Genomic DNA, 19,222 nt, shown 5'->3' with positions numbered 1-19,222 from the left:
TCGCAAAAAGTCCCGGTGAAAAAGGAAAAAGGGGTCTCAATTAAATAACATAACCTCACTTTTTGTTTAAAAAAGGTATGAAATATTTCACAATACTTAGTCTACGTCATTCTACATGGGTCTAAAAAAATAAAAAATAAAACCCAAGATACACACAGATAACAAAGTCATAAACAGAATAAATCCAGTAGACAGGTAAAAATTGCCTCAATTGACGTAAACACGCCTATTGCTGACATTTGTAATAAAATACAGGTACCGGTATTTTACACTGACTATGTTCAGATAACGGTATAGTAAAACAAAAGTGACTCCAAATAGAAAATGAGGCCATATCAGTTTTAGTTTTTAGTTTTTACTTGGAATCTCTTTTATTACATTGGCACATATAGGCCTATCCAAAATGATGGTGCATCCAAAAGAGAAAAATCAACATCAATCAGCAGTCGGTAATGAGGAATAATAAGGTAATAAGGTAATTTGGAATAATAATAAACCTTAATTATAATACCGTACCGTACTCGCGCGAATAAGCGCCTCGTTTGAATAAGCGCCCCTATCGAATAAGCGATATTAAGTTAATTAATATTAAATTAAGAAATATTAATTTTAATAAACGGCCCCTCAATAACCCAATCAATCCTGGGACTGTGGATGTTGGCATGATTTGAGGTGTGGAGTGGAATCACATTCTCCTTTAGTCAATATCAAAATGAGGATATTTATCTTTGACAGAATGACGAGAGCTCCCTGGACAGACAGTATATTTCCAACTTTCATCTTCTTTCATTTGTCTATAGCCTAGTCATATTACTCCTTTTCCGACAATTAGCACCTTTAACACATTCTCATCTAAGTTTTCAAGAAAACCTGCAATGATCATGCCGTCCTGCTATTCTCAATAGACCGATGGCGAACAAGCTAACCACCACCACTAATTTCATCTGCTATTCTGCTGTTACGTAATACTGTACTCACAACATTCTTGTCATGACAAGCCATGCTCTCTGGACGATTATCTTTTCCGCCGCAGCACTATTCGTAATTTGCGGTTTCCTGATGTCCTTATTTAATCGTTTTTCATTCAAAATGTGCCTCTTGGATTTAATAAGTTCTCATAAGAACCCCTTGATTTTCGTCTATTTCCATTAGCGCCCCCTCAGTTTTCACTCTGTTTTTATAAGCGCCCGTTCGAATAAGCGCCCCGTTTGAATAAGCGCCCCTCAAAAAGTGCAAAAAATATTTTAAGCGCAAGGGCGCTTATTCGCGCGAGTACGGTATTTTGTTTTATAATTTATTATTTAAGAGTCTGAGTATAAGCCCAGTTGTACTGTACTGTAGTGTAAAGCGAAAAAAAACTAAAGACAGTGAATGCTTTGAAGATGAATACGATGTTCCTGTAAAAATGCACAATGAACCGTAAACACAACTAACTCATCGAAGCGTATTGCTATAAAAAGCATCGTATGAATGGAGTCAATCAATACTGATGAGTTTTGTCATTAACAAACGCAAGAAATAGCAATTGTCATGCTATTTCCTTCTTCCTGTGGATAATCATACCAGTATACAACCGACAGGCCGCGTTCGGATTAGATAAATTCAGTTACTGTACTTGAAATTGTTTTTAATATTTACATATATGATCTATATTCCCTGAAACTGGAATTGATTACAATGAGTATTTGAAACGACTTCAAACAAAGGCACGCGCTCTTGTGGTGCCTTCGTAAAAGTAACATACATCCTTAAAACGAGACACTTAATACAATAGAAAACGTCACAAAATTGAAGCAAATGTTGAGTATTTACACAATTGCTCACCTAAAACACCCCTTTAAAATTGTATTAAGAATCAGTTTTAAACAAATATATACCCTTTAATTTAGGCTATAGGCCTAAAGATATGCGAGTCTTTATATAAACATTCCGTTGTCTGTATATTGCTGGTTTGTATATCTAAATTTAAGTAGAAGGTATACAAAACTATATGTTGTCTCAGGCTAAACAATTCAAATTATTAACTAACTTAGACCACTTCTTCGAGGTCAACTATCCCTTACTACAAACAACATACTGTGTTTGACGATGTTCATTACCGGACAATATTCCTTTCCGTATTTGGCTTGGCTCCCTTGAGAGGATACTTGTTATATTTTGTATTAGGCCTAAATATTAATTTCAATCCTTAAATAACAAAAATAATATCCTCAAAATAATACTATTTCATTCGGGTTTTTGACACCCTTTGAGTCATAAATTAATATCAATGCCAAGGGTGGTCCAGGATTTGCCTGACGGTTTCCGATGTGCCAGGGTGGGAGATAGAGAGTAAGCAGGCCCGGGTAGTCGGATGTCGCTCTATTAATTTTTCGGAAGCAGTCCAGAAGAAGGAGAATCCCCCGGAAACTATATCATGTTAAACAGTTTTGGGTATTTTTCAAAACTTTTTTAGTATTTTTATACCTGAACAACGTGTTTACCGTCACTCAAATCACTCTTAATACCTAGAAAACAATTTAGTGATTAGTTACTTATCAGGGGTGGCGCCAGGATACCCGGCGGCGTGGGGGGGGGATATCCCCGACGGGGGGGGGATTCCCCGACGAGGGGTAAGATTCCCCCCACGAAAGCAAAGTGGGCGTGGTCGAGCTTCGATTAAAAGGTTTCGAAAGTGGTTCAGGGGAAAGGTCCCCGAAAATGTTGACAACTTAGGGGTTTTCAAAGGCTTATTTAATCGATTTTAGTGTCTACTAATATGTAGAAAATACATATAATTTTTTTTTTCTTCCCGACGAATTGTACTTTTTCTCCCCGACAGGGGCCAGCTCTCCCCAACGAGGGGGAACCCCGCTGGCGCCATTCCTGTTACTTATCAGTTTTAGCTACTTTCACTATTTTTAAATTCAGAATTAACTACCTTATTCATATAAGAAAACCAAATTTAGTAAATTATTTTTAGACGAGTTAGAAAGGCGAAATCAGATTAGTACCGATACTATAGTTTAGTTACTATTAAAGATATCTTGCTTGACGAAAATATTAAGTTTTGATATGTCCAGACAATTGAGAAAAGAGGAATGGTGTACTGTATCTGTCTCTTATACACATCTAGATGTGTATAAGAGACAGCCAACTAGGTCATCGGATCAAAAATTTAAAAAAATAATTTGCCTATCCAAATATCTGTAACGCTATTTTGATTGCCAATCCCTCATATTGTGGTCTAAAAGCACATTTAGGACCAAATTAAGCCATAAAAATTCTCTCCATGAACCCTAACAGGGATTTTTTTTTTTTTTATTTCGGGCCGTCGTCGCTTAGGTTCGACCCCTCCGTCGAACACTTCGGACACTTGTCGGAAAATTTCTGGCGCTGGTGGTACGGTTGAGGTGTTTCGACAAAAAATGAGTATCGAATGCATTCTCTGCGAGCTGCAACTGCAGCTGCGCCGGTGCGGCTGAAGTAGCTTCCAACTAGCGTTAGGCCTAGGGGCCTATAATATTGCTTTATTTTCACGATACATATTCATAGTTTTTTCTCCGATCGAAAGGAGGGGGCAGGGAACCTAACGCGCTTTCGTGTGCATCTGTAGCTGTGTTCGACCAGGGAGTTGGTTCAATCAACAAGAGGCAATCACATCATCAGTCTACTTTAGTCTAGGCCCTACCCTAGGTCTAGGTGTCTAGACTAGCCTAGGCCTAGCCACAGAGTTGATGTTTTTTCAGCCGAGTGGTAGTTCAGATAGGTGGTTTTCCAGTTCAGGTATGCCTGGGCCTAGCTAGGGTGACATAAAGCGTGTCGCCGAATGCAGTATAACACTAGTAAAACCTTATATAATGCTCATACCACGCCGTTTGACAAATTCTGGATCGGCCCTTTGCCCCAGCGGGGGGGGGGGGGCTTAGGCCTAATCCCCCCCCCCCCACCGGACAGAGCTCGTCGGGCAGTCAGACCATAAAACATAAAATTAGGCCCACACCAAGCCAACACATGTCTGTCACAGTCTGAGGGTGCCATTTTCGGCCATCCAGATGTTGATATTGTTTAAAAAAATCTCATTTGGGAGGGGAACCTCCTCTCAACCCCTTCCTCCAGCTCATGTCCCCCAGAAAATATATCCTAGAGCCGCCACTGCCCTTATCGGCAAATTTCTGGAGCCACCACCACTGCTACACCGCCCCCCCCCCAGGTCCATTGAGGGTACATTTCCTATATGACCAATGTTTTCAATGGATGAAATTGTACACATTAAAATATATATTTAAACCTTTTCTCCATGTTTTTTTTATCCAGTAATTCATGGTCAAACATGGTACATACATGGCCTCTTCAATGGGGGGAGGGGTGCCAAATCCCTCTCCTTTGCTGGCATGTCTACTACTTGGTGTCTAACTTTACTAACTTAATTTTTTTTTCTCTCTAGAAATGGTGCTAAACTATGTACAAGTTGTTTCAAGTAAAATTGCTGTTGTAATCCTATTGTGGATTATAAGTTGTGAAGTGTACACATGTGAGTTACCAGATGATATTAAAATAACTGCTGATATTTTAGCAGACAACCAAGGAACCGATAATGTTGAGGTGTCAATCTTTGAATCTCCTGGTATAAAACTTGGACAAGCTAAGCCGAAGCTAGATATTGACCCCAGGGGGTACCTACTGTATTGTCCTTGTATGGGTAAGCACATTATTAGCAATATCAATTTGCTTCAATTTTAAATTATACAACTTTTCTAAATAATCTTTCAAAAAATTGTGCATACAAATAGTATTGTATGAGCTCATTTTACCCCTTCTTCTATATGCTAGATAGGCCTATGGATACTGTAAACTAGTTCTATTATGCTTTTTATTATTTTAAGATTTATAAAATTCACTAATAATTAATTAGTTCCTTGTGTCTACATTAAATAAATTAATTATCATTATTATTTTTATTTTTATTATTACTTTATTATTAATATTATTATTATAATTATTATTATTATTATTTAATTGTCATTGTTATTGTTGTTATTATTATTATTATGTTTATTATTATTAGTATCATTGTTTTTATTATTGTTTATTGCTAATATTATTGTTTTACTGGTAGGCATCTTGCACAGGGACATGTTCCCTTTTTGCCTACCACCACACTCTTTTCTTTTGAGTTTTGAGAGAAATTAAATTATGAATTATGATTAAATAATATTACTGTAGCTTCTTGTCCCTACCCCAAGAAACTAAAATGTGTACTGTATTTTGCTGCTGCCCCCGCTGCTGCCTCTATTTTTTTAGACCTGGCATAACCGAATGTATTCACTTGCAGATGTTTTTGTTTGGATTTCAGGGCGGTTTGGAAACCAGGCCGAACATCTGGTTGGTGCATTGGCATTTGCTAAGGCTATTGATAGAACACTTGCAATCCCACCATTCAGAACATATGTAGGTTGTTTTTTTTTATATTATTCAACTTCATTGAGGGTAGCAGGGATGGCAGAAGCATTTTTAGTGATTGGTCAGGCAGAAAACTTGGACATTTGATGTCCAAACTAACTAGTCCTTAGAAAATGGGAACCTCTTGGCACTCAGAATTGCAAGTTCGGACTTAATAAATGGTTCTTTGATTGTCTTACGCTGATGATAGAACAGGCACTCACAATATGATAGCAATAAAATGATTACTGTATGTTAAGATGATATTATACCATGCACCAGTGGTTTAGCCAGAAAAAACAAAATGGGCCGTCCAAAATGGAAGCCAGTGGCCCATTTATCGGCTCGGGGCCATGCCCCCTCCCAAAAATAAGAAAAAATAGAAAATTATGATCTTTAGAGGGCATTTAAAGATGTTTAAATGTTGGAATTTTGTCCTCAAAGAAATAGTGTTGAATTAGCTGTCACAAAGATATGTCAGTTATAGACAGAGATCATAGATGGTGCAAGGCTGCAGTTATGCACATAATGTTTCTAGGCTGTGCATCTTCATCTCGCCTTAGTCTAGTGTAAATTCTACTTTAGGATTTGAAAAATATAAAAAATTTGCTAAAGGTAGACCAGGCCCAATTAGGCTAGGCCGAGCTAATTAGGCCAAGCCTTCCAAGCTGTCACGGTAAAAGTGGCCATCCTTTCCAAACAGCCTGAGCAAAATTATATTGACTTAATGTTCCTTTGTTTATTAACATGTTCCTTTGTTAATGTTCTCATTGAATCAAAATGACCATCATGATTATATTTAGTCAAAACAAAGAATGTTTCATCAATGCATTATTTTCATTTAAACATTGTTCGACTTATCCTTGTGGGAAAAAATATAAAAACAACAAATGACTTACCAGGCATTGAAGTAATTAATTTGAAACTCTCGTCTCTGTATATATTGAGTAGATTACAATAGGTTTAGCATAACAAATTAACATCATTATTATTCAATATTGATCTTTAAAGAATATTCACCTGCTTTAATAGTAAACACAGTTAATATATTTCTATGATGTTCTGTGAAAATCTAGAAGGGGAATTACCTATTAATTAAGCTGGTAAATCCGGCTTTGGGAAAACACAATATTTACAAAATAAGTTAACATAGAAAATATAATATATTATTCCGGTGTTCACCCAGCAAAATTTACATTTATGTTATGTCTGTTGTTAAAATTTGGAAAAAATAAAACAATGAAATGAAAACAAGGAATTGCTCATTTTAAAAAATCAAATACATTAAACATTCAATGAAACACAGAATCATAACCCTTCAGTTTTGGGACTCAGCTACAGAATCCTATTTTTTATGAGCCAATGTAAACATGCAGGAATCTAATCTTAATTTAAAGCTAATTAACATCTTAAATATATACTGTACAAACAAAATATATACAAAATATTGAGTTTATATTCATGAGGCATTCAATCCCAAAACCAGGGCACTGTTGCTATATGTTAAACTGAGTAATTACAGTACAAGTATTAAAATGTGCCAGTATTGTATACTTGCATACAGAAAAAACATAATACAATATTTTTACTCATAGCTTTGGCAATAGTAAGTCAGTTTTCTTTTTTGGTCATTGAATGCTGGTTTGGATGGCATATGCCCCATAGTGTTTCGTATTTTAAAGATTAGATGAGACTTTCTTTATAATTTGTTTAGTTAACCCACCGACTGCCAATAATGATGATTTCTAATTAAAAAAAATAAAATTATATTTTTGGCCAATTAGCCACTGCCACAAAAAGTGGAAATTTCAGGAAAAAAATGTTCTTCTTTATTTTTTTTATGCCAGCTGCTGCCTTGAAATCTCCAAAACTATGATATGTATAATTCTTCCTAATTATGTAAATTCAAAGTATTTAACCATCCTATTACGACACTGTTCAAGTTCATCAATAAAATTTTATTTTTATTTTCTCCTCTGTCTGGATGTTTTTGGCAAAACACTTTGCTAAATTAAAAACCAAAATTTTATTTTTATTTTTTTCCACCCTCCTCTGACGATCTTTCAAAAACATAAGTTTGTGAAGCAAGGTATAAAAAAGACTCGACCTAACACAGGTACTATGCTTGTCTTTAAACTGGCCTTTCATTAACATACAAACTTATAAAATTATTGGATGGTGGATATATTTAACAATTTTTCTCAAAATTTCAAAATTCACTGTCTTCTTGTTCCCTATGGTGTTTATAGGTAAATGTACCTTTTAGTGATTGGTTTCAACTGGAAAGGATGCAGGAATTCCACCGTGTGCTCACCATGGAAGATTTTGTGGAAAGACTTGCCCAGGATGTTTGGCCATCGGGAAAACGTGTCGGGTACTGTGTGTATCCCCTATCCATGAAGAAGGCAGAATGTCAAATGAAGCAAGGTAAATATAGATAAAATAATAATGGTATGATAATTTGTAGTTATGAAAAATAATATCACTTTTCTTGGTCAGTCATCACCATGTGTGATATGACAGTCACCATGTCCATATACTTCATGGGCAAATAAAAGATTTTTTACAGAAACATTGAGTGTCGACAGAGCTGCATTACAGTAGGCTTCAGTGAAAGTATTTTACGTTGTGAATAGAAGCGTGTAGTTCAGTTAAATGTAGTTTGTTATTGTCATCTACCTCATCTTCTATCATTCCTTGTTTAATGACAATAAAATAAAGGCAGCTGGTATTGATTCAATTGATTGATTCCAATCCATACATATTAGAAATTGGTTTAAGACTGGTGTAACAATTGCGATTGCCAAAAATGAAGTAAATGCTTAAGAAAACAAATATGCTTTTTAAATTTCAGGGTCTCCATTTGGACCATTTTGGGATTCATTTCATGTTGATTTTGATAAAATGGACAAGTTCAGCCTGCCAGTCCATGCTGACCTCTCAAACTCTGATCATGTACTGAATACATTGAAAGAAAAATGGGATAGTAGGTAAGCTGGTCAAGATGGGTGTAATAATGTAAAGTGACTAAGCTTTTTTATTAAGCACTACATACAGTGATATACAACAATATTATTCCATACCAACTGTTAATGAAACTTAGTTTTATTTTTAAATAACGAGTTACTGTTTTGGTTTATATACCAAATATTATAAAATAAAACATAAGAATAGTATACATACAAGGAATGAGATGGTGTGAAACTAATAACTAATGTCCATAGTAAAAAAAGATTCAAACCTTTGTTTTTTTAAACACATTTATTACATTTATTTAATATATTTATTATATTATCCGTAAAAGCACAAAAATATGAATAAAATATGAACAGTATCACTTCCTACTCACACTTTTTAATATTGAATGTAAAAGATAATAATAAAATAATATTTTTGTTTTCATCTAAACAGTAGTCTAAACTCTGTTATTGTCCGTAGTAATAAAGATTCAAAACTTAGTTTTCATAAATACCCTATTATTAATAAAAGCACAAAAATATGAATAAAATATGAACAGTATCACTTCCCACTCAAACTTTTTAGTATTGGATGTAAAAAACAATAATAAAATATTATTTTTGTTTTCATCTAAACAGTAGTGTACACTCTGTTCAAATTCCATAGTATATAAAAATTAAAAAATATATACATTATTGATAAAAGCACAAAAATATTAATAAAATATGAACAGTATGACTTCCTACTTGAAATTTTAAGTATTGAATGTAAAAGACAATAGTAAATAGTATTTTTGTTTTCATTTAAACAGTAGTGGAGTCTGTTCACATGTTTAGTTCAAACCAAGGTTAAGAAAACCTCAAAAATTTCATTAAACCCTGGATAGCTCAGGTAACTTAATAACTTCCAACCAACAATCAACACAGTATACTTCATTTTATTCATTTTCTCTTAAGATTTCCTCCATCCGAGTATCCTGTTATAGCGCTGAAGGGCGCCCCCGCACCATATCCGGTATTCAGCGGCAACCGTTTCATTCAGCAATACATGAAATGGTCCGTAACAGTCGCTATCCAGATGAATGAAATAATTCAAAGGATGTTCAGCGGAGATAAATTTGTTGCAATACATCTTAGAAATGGATTAGATTGGGTACGTAATTTGCATAATTATAATTAAAATTGTATTTTTAGACGTCCTCCTGTGCATATAAGTTCATAATTTACTCAACAAAATAGTGCTTTGCATTCATATTATTGGTTTTACTCCCTTTAGCATAATTTGCCTAACTCATACTTCACTCAACATAATCTTATTCCCTGCCCTAACTAGTTTACTTTACTCAGGATAGTTCAGTCCCTCTTCTTAACTTATTTTACTTCACTTTAGAATATTATTCCACTTCTTCCATAAATAGTTTACTTTACTCAGCATAATCCCATTAAACTCATTCCCTCCCCTTGATTGGATCATCAGTCATAATGATTTGCATTGTACTGTACTCAAATCTTTAACATAGATCTGATCAGCAAGACTGAGGGCGCTATATAAAAAAAATGTTTGTATCACATTTATAGTTATCATTTCTTATAATTGACAGGTGCGAGCATGTGAACATGCAAAGGGCATAAGGCAGTTCATGGCATCCCCACAATGCAACACACCAGCTGAAAGAAATGTAACCCACGCCATGTGCTTACCCAGTGAGCAGGACATCTTAACATTGACAACCAGGGCATTAGAACAAGAGGGCGCTAAACATCTGTACATTGCAACAGACAGTGAATCATATGAAAAACAATTTAAAGAAATTCTAGAACCTAAAGGGGTTTGTAACTTTTTTATATATTTTGATTAACTTTCTATTCAACCACTCTCTGATTTAATTACATAAACATACTACGCTTTATGTATTTAATTTGTTTTGTGGCCAAAGGCCAAAATACACGTATAATGTTTGAAAATGCCACTCTTGTATTTTTTCATGTCCACTTTTTTTACCATTTTATTCCTATTATATCTCATTTCTGTATGAGAGTGCATTTAATGTCATCTAGATGTGTATAAGAGACAGCATTTTACCCCTTCTTCTATATGCTAGATAGGCCTATGGATACTGTAAACTAGTTCTATTATGCTTTTTATTATTTTAAGATTTATAAAATTCACTAATAATTAATTAGTTCCTTGTGTCTACATTAAATAAATTAATTATCATTATTATTTTTATTTTTATTATTACTTTATTATTAATATTATTATTATAATTATTATTATTATTATTTAATTGTCATTGTTTCAATTTGAGTGGAGCAGCTCTTGCTGGGGCCACTCCTGCCCATACAGCTACTTCCTGAGATATTTAGTAGAAATAAAATCAGTGTGCAACAGCTGTCTCTTATACACATCTAGATGTGTATAAGAGACAGGTATCATGTGTATTTACTATAGTTTCAACTGTGGGTTGTGTCGTATAATTACTGCTACTCATATCACATCTTTTCCCATCCGCCATGGCTCAGCACCATAATAGCAATATTTTCTTTCATGATTATAGGCCTACCGGTTTCACTTCGTAAACATAACGTTATAGCAGGGGCGTCGGACCGCACCGGCTTTCTTTCATATAATTACTGTTACTCATATCTCATTTACCCACTATTAACATGCTCAGTGCCATAACTGTCTCTTATACAGAGTCCATATCTTGATCGTTGTGAGATTAACTACTGTAACACTCTTCTTGTAGCTTTCGTTGATCATTATTCAGATGAGTCAATTCCAGCTTAGATGTCCAATCATCATTGATTGCATTTGCCTCTAAACTAGCAGTCTGTATTACCATACGCATGCATGTCCTTACTACTACTGTCCTCCAGAGCTCCATGATACACAGCTCTGTTGTAGTTTCCCTAAGTAAGTGTTTTTTTTGGTATTATTAAATTTCTGTCAGTTCTATTGGTCACTGGAACATCCATGTAATTGTAAGACAGGCATTCTAATTTCACTACATTTTCGTTAGCTTCTAGTCCACCGGGTAGTTGTGATTCTAGTAGAGGTTTGAACAACACTACCATCTTCTTGTTAAAGGAATCTCAGTGGCTACTGGATCGAATCAACCAACGAAAGCCTTTATGGTCTAGTTAGTAAGACATTCGCCGTTTAAGCGCAAGGTTCCGGATTTGATTCCCGGTGGAGGCTGAGATTTTTTTTTTCATTCTCAAAATATTCCTCTACTACTACGTTAATAATTATATATATATATATATATATATATATCTAATATAATAATATTTATTTGGTTTGTATTTCAGTTTGAGAGAAAAATACTTGAGATATCATTCCATTAATGTTTTTATACAATGTTTACATTTATTTTTGTGTTTGTGATGATAAACTCGAACAAGTTCATAAAATTATTTTCTTGTACACCATATTGTATTGTAGGCCTATAGGATTATTCATTTTCTGTTCATCGTTTTATTATGTTGGGGAAGGTCTGCACATTAGACTGCTTATAGTAATGTTCAATTTTACCTTGTTAAAGATATATTAATGCACTCTGAAATATCGGTGTTATACAAATCAAAGATTTATTTTATTTAAAAAAATAATAGAAAGGTACGTTAGAAGTATTTATATTTATATATTTAGGGCTTGTATTAGATAAAATATTATATTTTATGAGGTCTCACTTTAAAGCCCTTCTTATCAAAAGTACTTTTATTAGATAACAAGTCAATAAAATGAGCACTCAAAATGTTGTACAGGTGTTTTGTGTTAGAAATAGCGCCACCAACGTGGATCAGTTTACCGTCACCTTTCTAAAAATGTTTCCGAAACATAGGCTCGTGTTTATTAGTTCTATCTAAAGCTATAGCACACTTTAATTGCTTCTTCAATATTTATGTTCGCGGGCAGTGAAGAGTGAGCCTTAATTTAAAAGGGATTAACGTTATACAGTAATAAAGGGACTACTTTTTATTGTTGGGGGAGTCTAATAATGGGAATAAACACAATAATGTATGATGATAAAACAGATTTACAACGTCTATAATCATGATCGTGATGTATCATGTGTATTTACTATAGTTTCAACTGTGGGTTGTGTCGTATAATTACTGCTACTCATATCACATCTTTTCCCATCCACCATGGCTCAGCACCATAATAGCAATATTTTCTTTCATGATTATAGGCCTACCGGTTTCACTTCGTAAACATAACGTTATAGCAGGGGCGTCGGACCGCACCGGCTTTCTTTCATATAATTACTGTTACTCATATCTCATTTACCCACTATTAACATGCTCAGTGCCATAATAGCATTACTGTATTTTTTTAATGGAGGTTACCGTCCACAGTTTCATTTCGTGATGGTGTATGTCAGTTTAGTGTATGATGGAATGATCTATCAATTTTACGTAAAAAATAACTTTATGATAACGAGTTAAGATAACGTTAATGAGCATCAACGTCGTCATAAAGTTATTCTCTGACCTAAGCTATAAGCACAACGTTCACAAATACAATAATAATGTTTTATGTTTGCTGGGGAGGTGTTATTTATTATGGCCTACCTCCCTGGTGAAATTAATTCAAATAATGTACCGCTCCTTATAAAAGGTATCCACATGTGGCGTTCTACCAAAAAATAGTTCGGACCAATTTCATTCAAGATAACTTAGTATAAAACATGCTCCAAATAAAGTGAGACTAGTCATTTTGATTTAATATTTCGATCTTTTATTATATCATTATCAGGAATGAATAAAGATTCCAACATTACAAACATATATTCCAAAAGTGTAACAGAAAATTATTCAAGTCGACGGTATTCTAGAGAGCTGTATGGGATGTAGATGACTGATGAAATCTGTTAATATCGAAGCCCTAACGCTTGCTATCCAGTTAGGCTACAATAAAGATTCGTCATGTGATTTGATTAATTACCGAAGTCCCAATTACAGCGATGTGTACCATTGTGATAATTCATTTTCTTTGAGAGGTAGGCTAACCTCTCAATTTTCGCCTTAATGGCACTGGATTGGATATATAATTATTGCGGATTATCATACTAGTTGAGAGTAATTAGCTAGGTGTCTCCTAGACACTCTGCATATTGCGTTGGGCCAATACCGTAGGCCTAATGGTAACATCTAAAAAGAGAGTCTTAAGTTCATACGAATGTCCTAATTACAGTGGGCTACGTAATAATATAGCTCAGGCTTATTCTCAATCTTACGTCAGACATGATCTATCATACTTACTTTGGATTGATAAAATAATGTAAATACAACAAGATGCTTCCTTCGTCCGTAAGAACAGTCAACTCAGAGAAATGTGAGGAATAAGCTATCCCATTAATCATTTAATAATGAATAAACGAATGAAAGTGTTGTTGGCTGTAATCCTTGGGTTTTCCTTTATTCTCCTTTTATTCTTCAAGGTCTGATGTTTGTTTTGCAGGAGGTGGGTTGGGGTAAGTGGGTTAACTTTATTTATTTTATCGCCGCTTGTAAATTATATAATTATAAATAAGTACATTGAAGTATTGTGTACTTAGGCATAAAACTTAAGTGAATCTCTGAGTAGTAGTAGAAGCCTATAATAATAATAACGCCACTCTTCCGCAGAGAAAAGCCTCAATGCGCCTTACAGCAAGTAGTAAATATTTTTGACTACTTAGGTAATATTCATTTTCAATTAATTGTATTGCTAATTGTGTAGCGAGATATCTACAAATAATATCTCTTCTTGATTTTACTTTCTCTGTAACCCAATAAAATATGGATTTTCGGCATCCGACAGATGGTAGAGTTTGCTTAGTGAAATTGCAGATGCTCTGCGGTCCGATACCTCGTAGGCATGCTTGACGAAGATGAAAAACAGTAAACGTTTAATTAATCAGCATTGATTGAAACAATTAGCTCGATTGTCAGACAGTTTTTTTTAATATGAACTGTTCCATAATTCCAACAAATACTATTATGATTATAATAATAATAATAATAATAATAATAATAATAATAATTATTATTATTATTATTATTATTATTATTATTATTATTATTACTATTATTACTATTATTATTATTATTGGTTTTTTTTTTTTGGTTTTGTTTTTGTTTATGTTTTTTTTGTTTTTTTTTTGTTTTTTGTTGCTGTTGTTGTTACAGTTGTCATCAACGTCACTCATTCAGACTATTCATCATCAATATGCTGTGATCATCTCGGCACATTATTACCACCATCACTGTCATCATTATCATCACTACTCAGCCATCATTAATAACGTATCGAACACACGACATCAGCACCATCGTCTTTTATCATCATTGTTTAATAAATGTCTTCCCATACATACAACGCTTTATCGAAGATAGGTTGAATAAAGTGAGGGGTCATGTGTCATTTAGAAATACATCCTCAAGCGGCTGTGAACACAACCGTAACATTGGTCGCAAGTAACCTATCCATTACTAATGATAATCATAATTTTCATCTATATTTAATGACAGCCGTTCTGGTGACTGCATATCTCCATGTCATTAAGCACTAACACAATAAGTAACAGAGGTGACGTAGAGTTTATCGCTCCCTTAGCCGAAGGTACTTTGGGGAAAATTTGTCAAGTTATTATGATGATGACAACAGACAAATGCTGGAAAGTCTTTTTGTAGTCAAACTAATCATTGAAATCTCTTTGAAAAGTCAATTTTCTTTCTAAGAATAGATGATTTTATTGACGATTTCACACGATGAACATGATGGCAGTGAAGAAAATTTCAACAAAAAACATGAGTTGAATTTTCAATTACCATGCTTGGAAAAATTACAGTTGTAGCAAAATATCTGAAGGGGTTTTTTTTATACCTATATTTGGGGTTAAAATATACTTTGCTTATATATAAAAAAACAAAAAAACAAAAAAAAACGGTTCTGTTGGTGTCACCTACAATTGCAATGTAGAAACTAAGTCAATGTAGATCAGTGACCTGTAATCTGGAGAACTTTTGGAAGGTGGGGGGGGGGGTGGTTTCTAAGCAAATCAGTCCTTATTATGCAATGTTCTCATCACATGGTATTTGCCATCGCTCTCATTGCTGGTGAGAAAAAGTTCGTCAAGTGATCGCCAGAAAAAGATTAACTTGTCAAAACCTGAACATCTTTCCCAGCAATCACTCCCTCTTGCTTGTCTCTCATTGGCTGAACACTCGTTAATTCTGACGTATAAGGAATTCCCTCGTCAAGGCTTTCTTGTTCCGTAGCAACCGGCATGTAAGGTGGGAAACTAGAATCAGCAAAAAATGACAGTTCACCAAATCCGTCATCGTCAATTCGACTTGAAAAACTCGGAATCAAAAGTGACACAGCCAAAAGGACGCCTCCAACGCATAACAAAACAAGACCAACCAACTTCGCTGTGTTTAATCGTTCATTAAATTGAATTGCATCTTCGTCGACAATATCAATATTATTCTGGACATCTTGAATCTCTTTTCTGGGATTTACTAAATACCCTATCAAGCTTATGATTACCGAGAGTATAAGTAGGTTGAACCCGACCCACGCACACGCTTTCCACCACCATATTCCACATCTGCACCGTTTTCTTCTAAGGCTTTCTCTACCGAATCGTCGGTATCCCGAGCAACTTTGGTATCCTTTCGGATTTTCGTAGAAATTATGTAGATATGATCTTACTCCAAATTCCGAACCATGGGGAGAGTCGTTGGCACCGACGCTTACATCGCTTTCTGAAACGCTTTCCAGCCTCGGTGGACGCGTTAACTTTTTCCGTCGCGCAGACGCAGGGAACTGTCTTCTGTTACTGTCTTCGTCTGTTGTTGGTGCACTGACTCTGTTGTTGCCACTACTACCACCACCACCACCACCACCACTGATCTCAGTCCTACCCTGGCAGCTTTTGTCGGCCATGTAGCTCGATTACTGACGTAGTCCTGAAAAAAAAGAAAAAAAAAACACAACGATATCATTAACTCTCTATCAATAGTTTAGTGTAGTATTAAAATAATTTTAAAGTCTAGAAAATGCTACATGTAGCATTAATATAAATATTGTAAGTCCCTTAAATACTTAGACATAAAGATCAAAACTATGCCGCTTTCTGTAAGCATAATACTTAATTGATTATGACACTTTTCTTAATACTGTTTGTCTGATATTTACCGCTGATGTATTTTTTTTTATCAAGCTGGCATGTGAGATTTTGTAAATGGTGGAGGACAAAGTGAAATGTTGTGCAATAGAATTTTTAATGAAGACAACATTTGTAATAATATTTAGCAAAACATTATTTAACATTCTTGTTAATTCAATGAGCTTTAAAAATGCTTTCACACTGATGGCAATTTTAGAAGCATTCAGTTGTCATCTATCTCGTTTAATGATACCTTTTAAAAATGATTTTTTATCGTCATTAACATCATTTTATCATCATTAACAAAATAAATGTCTTGTCTTGACATTGTATTATCTTCTGGTAAATAAGCATTGTGATTTTAACTTAAGTCTAAACAAAATAATTTTTCAATTTAGTCAAAATATACTAATGGAAATTTTAATTCAAAAGTGTTGAAGTAGGAATTTTCACATAAGCTGATTAATCTAATTTACGTACAATACAGCTGAATTAATTTACATTTAAGTAAATATATTTTATTTATGTTAAATACAATCAGTGTAAGCAAAATATATTTTTGTTTAACGCATTATAATTTCACTGAAGTACATTTTAGAGGTAGATGATGATAAATTGGCTTGACATACGGTCGACACGTTTTGAGTCAGTTTTGTGTTAATAAGTAATTTTCCAGATCAGACAATTAATTGAACGTGTGTGCCATGTCAGTAATAACCATCACGGTGTGAGATTATACAAGATGGCGCGGAGCTAAATTCCATGGCATTTATTGAAGCATCTTGTAACGACTGAGTGTATGGAGAATAAAAAAAAAATAACCTGTGACAAAGTATGTATGCTGTGTTACCCAAGAAACAACGTCATCATCAGTCCGTAATGATGTATTGTAAGTACGGAGTAAAATGTTACATGTACAGCCGACGCTTGTTATCAATCATGACAGGAAAGCAACCATCGTGTCACGTGATGTAACTTCCACGGTTCTTTGTGCATTTCATTATGATCGGTTTTCATTTTCCAACATAAAACAATTTATAAGCTACTTCGATTTGATCGAATATTCTGGCAATACAATGATATCTATCACAGATTTGTTTTCATAAACGTCGACGTCCAATTGATGCCTCAATATTAATACATTATTTTCGATGTTTCATAGACAATTAAGACAATTCTCTCTCTATGGTTCTTGCAATCTAAAAATGAGATGAAATATCATTTGCATGGCGACGTAGCTCTTGTAATAATGTGAACACAAGAATTAGTTGTAGACCTACTTTATTTGGCAATGATACTGATTAAAAAAATACACACACCTACCTCCTCACATCACAAAGTAACCAGCATATGGGCCTACTCAGACACTAAATAATTAGGTGTACACTGCATGATGTTGTCAAATAACAGGAAGACAGGACATGCCCCTAGCGAAAAACTTGATTTTAAAACGAAGCAAAGGCGAACACACTCTCAAGATTAAGCACCTTTAAGTACTCTACCACTACAGGCAAATGCACTATCAAGATTAACGCAAGAATATTTGTAGTTAAATATAAATAGGCCTCTTCACGTATCGTTTCAAATTCTTTTCAGCAAAAGATAAGAACGTATTATTCTTTTCTGCTCCATGTGTATGTGCTTCTTTTATTTATTTGTTTCAACATTAAAATTTAGAGGAAAAACAACAGGGAACAAGTATATAAAGACAGGAACACCCCAAAAAGACAAATAGGCCTACCTACATATAAATGTTTTATAAAGCATTTAAAGTTAAAATTAAAATAGTAAAAACACGCATAATTTTTAATTTTGGCATTTAAAATATTTAAATATTTTGATGGATGCCATAAAATTTATTTGAAAAAAATGCAAATATAAAATATTTAAATATTTAAAAGCTATCATTGATAGGCCGGTTAACAGAGAAGAACTCATATAGGGCTCCCATGTTTGTTACGTGAAACTAGTTGTACCAAGGAGGTAACTTATTTTTATACCTCCTTGTTTGTACTGTACTGTTTTTCCAATCCAATTCTCACTCTCGAAGCTCCGTTGACAAGAAGACCCCAATCCGTAGAATGATTTAGTTATGTACAAATTGAATAATAAACTACAACCATAAATGATAATGAGTAATCTTAGGAATCATGACATTTATGCCCTCTCTCAACTCGACATATCACGTATAAACCTGCCCTCCAAGATCACATTTTAATCCAACCTGATGGATGCTACTGTATAACTATCTACACGAAACAAAAGCTTGTAGTAAAATAAATACAAATGCAGTTTGTATGTATTATATTATATTCATGTTATAACATATAGAGTCCTGTATATACAGTATACGTATTAATCTTATTCGTAGTTTGCCAAGAACTAGCAATGTTCTGTGCATGTGCAAGAGTGTGACATTAATTGCCTCTAATCCGATTCGAATTCCTAATGAAACCCCAACGGCCCAGTTGGCGTCTGCAGAGAGAGAAAAGGCCTGGGTTCCAAACCTGCAGACAGTACTGTTTCGGTCTTGTTAGGACTCATCAGTGCAGCTCAGGATTTCAAGAATGAAACACACTACTGACTCAAACATGGTTTGTGTCAGCCCTGTGTGACGTGGTACACTGATTATGAATACAAGAGTGCACAAACCCAAAATGAGTGTGCTATGCATAAATG

At 34.3% G+C, this 19,222-nt stretch overlaps 2 protein-coding genes across 4 annotated transcripts in view; one reads left to right on the top strand and one right to left on the bottom strand.

The window, feature by feature from the left end:
* Nucleotides 1-3,371: 3,371 nt before the first annotated feature.
* On the top strand, nt 3,372-10,207 carry LOC117101963 (GDP-fucose protein O-fucosyltransferase 1-like; the record flags this gene model as incomplete). 2 transcript variants are annotated; one of them, XM_033242099.1, is given in 7 exon segments in its annotated part: nt 3,372-3,632; nt 4,427-4,681; nt 5,336-5,430; nt 7,671-7,848; nt 8,276-8,411; nt 9,336-9,531; nt 9,980-10,207. In XM_033242099.1, coding segments are annotated over 6 exon segments (1,086 nt in total), but the record flags the coding sequence as incomplete, so codon positions are not given.
* Nucleotides 10,208-15,097: 4,890 nt separating this feature from the next.
* LOC117101962 (neurensin-1-like) overlaps nt 15,098-19,222 on the bottom strand; it is a 10,889-nt gene continuing 6,764 nt past the window's right edge. For both annotated transcript variants that reach the window (XM_033242096.1, XM_033242097.1), the window contains exon 2: nt 15,098-16,343. In XM_033242096.1, coding sequence (XP_033097987.1) covers nt 15,526-16,320 — 795 coding nt within the window. In that variant the 5' untranslated portion in view covers nt 16,321-16,343 and the 3' untranslated portion in view covers nt 15,098-15,525. The remainder of the gene's footprint in view (nt 16,344-19,222) is intronic.

This window comes from Anneissia japonica, unplaced genomic scaffold, assembly GCF_011630105.1.
Source record: "Anneissia japonica isolate Jap-2015-1 unplaced genomic scaffold, ASM1163010v1 scaffold997_len2565447_cov190, whole genome shotgun sequence".
Classification (NCBI taxonomy): Eukaryota; Metazoa; Echinodermata; class Crinoidea; order Comatulida; family Comatulidae; genus Anneissia; species Anneissia japonica.
Note: the sequence above shows the minus strand (reverse complement) of the source record. Positions and strands in the feature narration are given on the sequence as shown.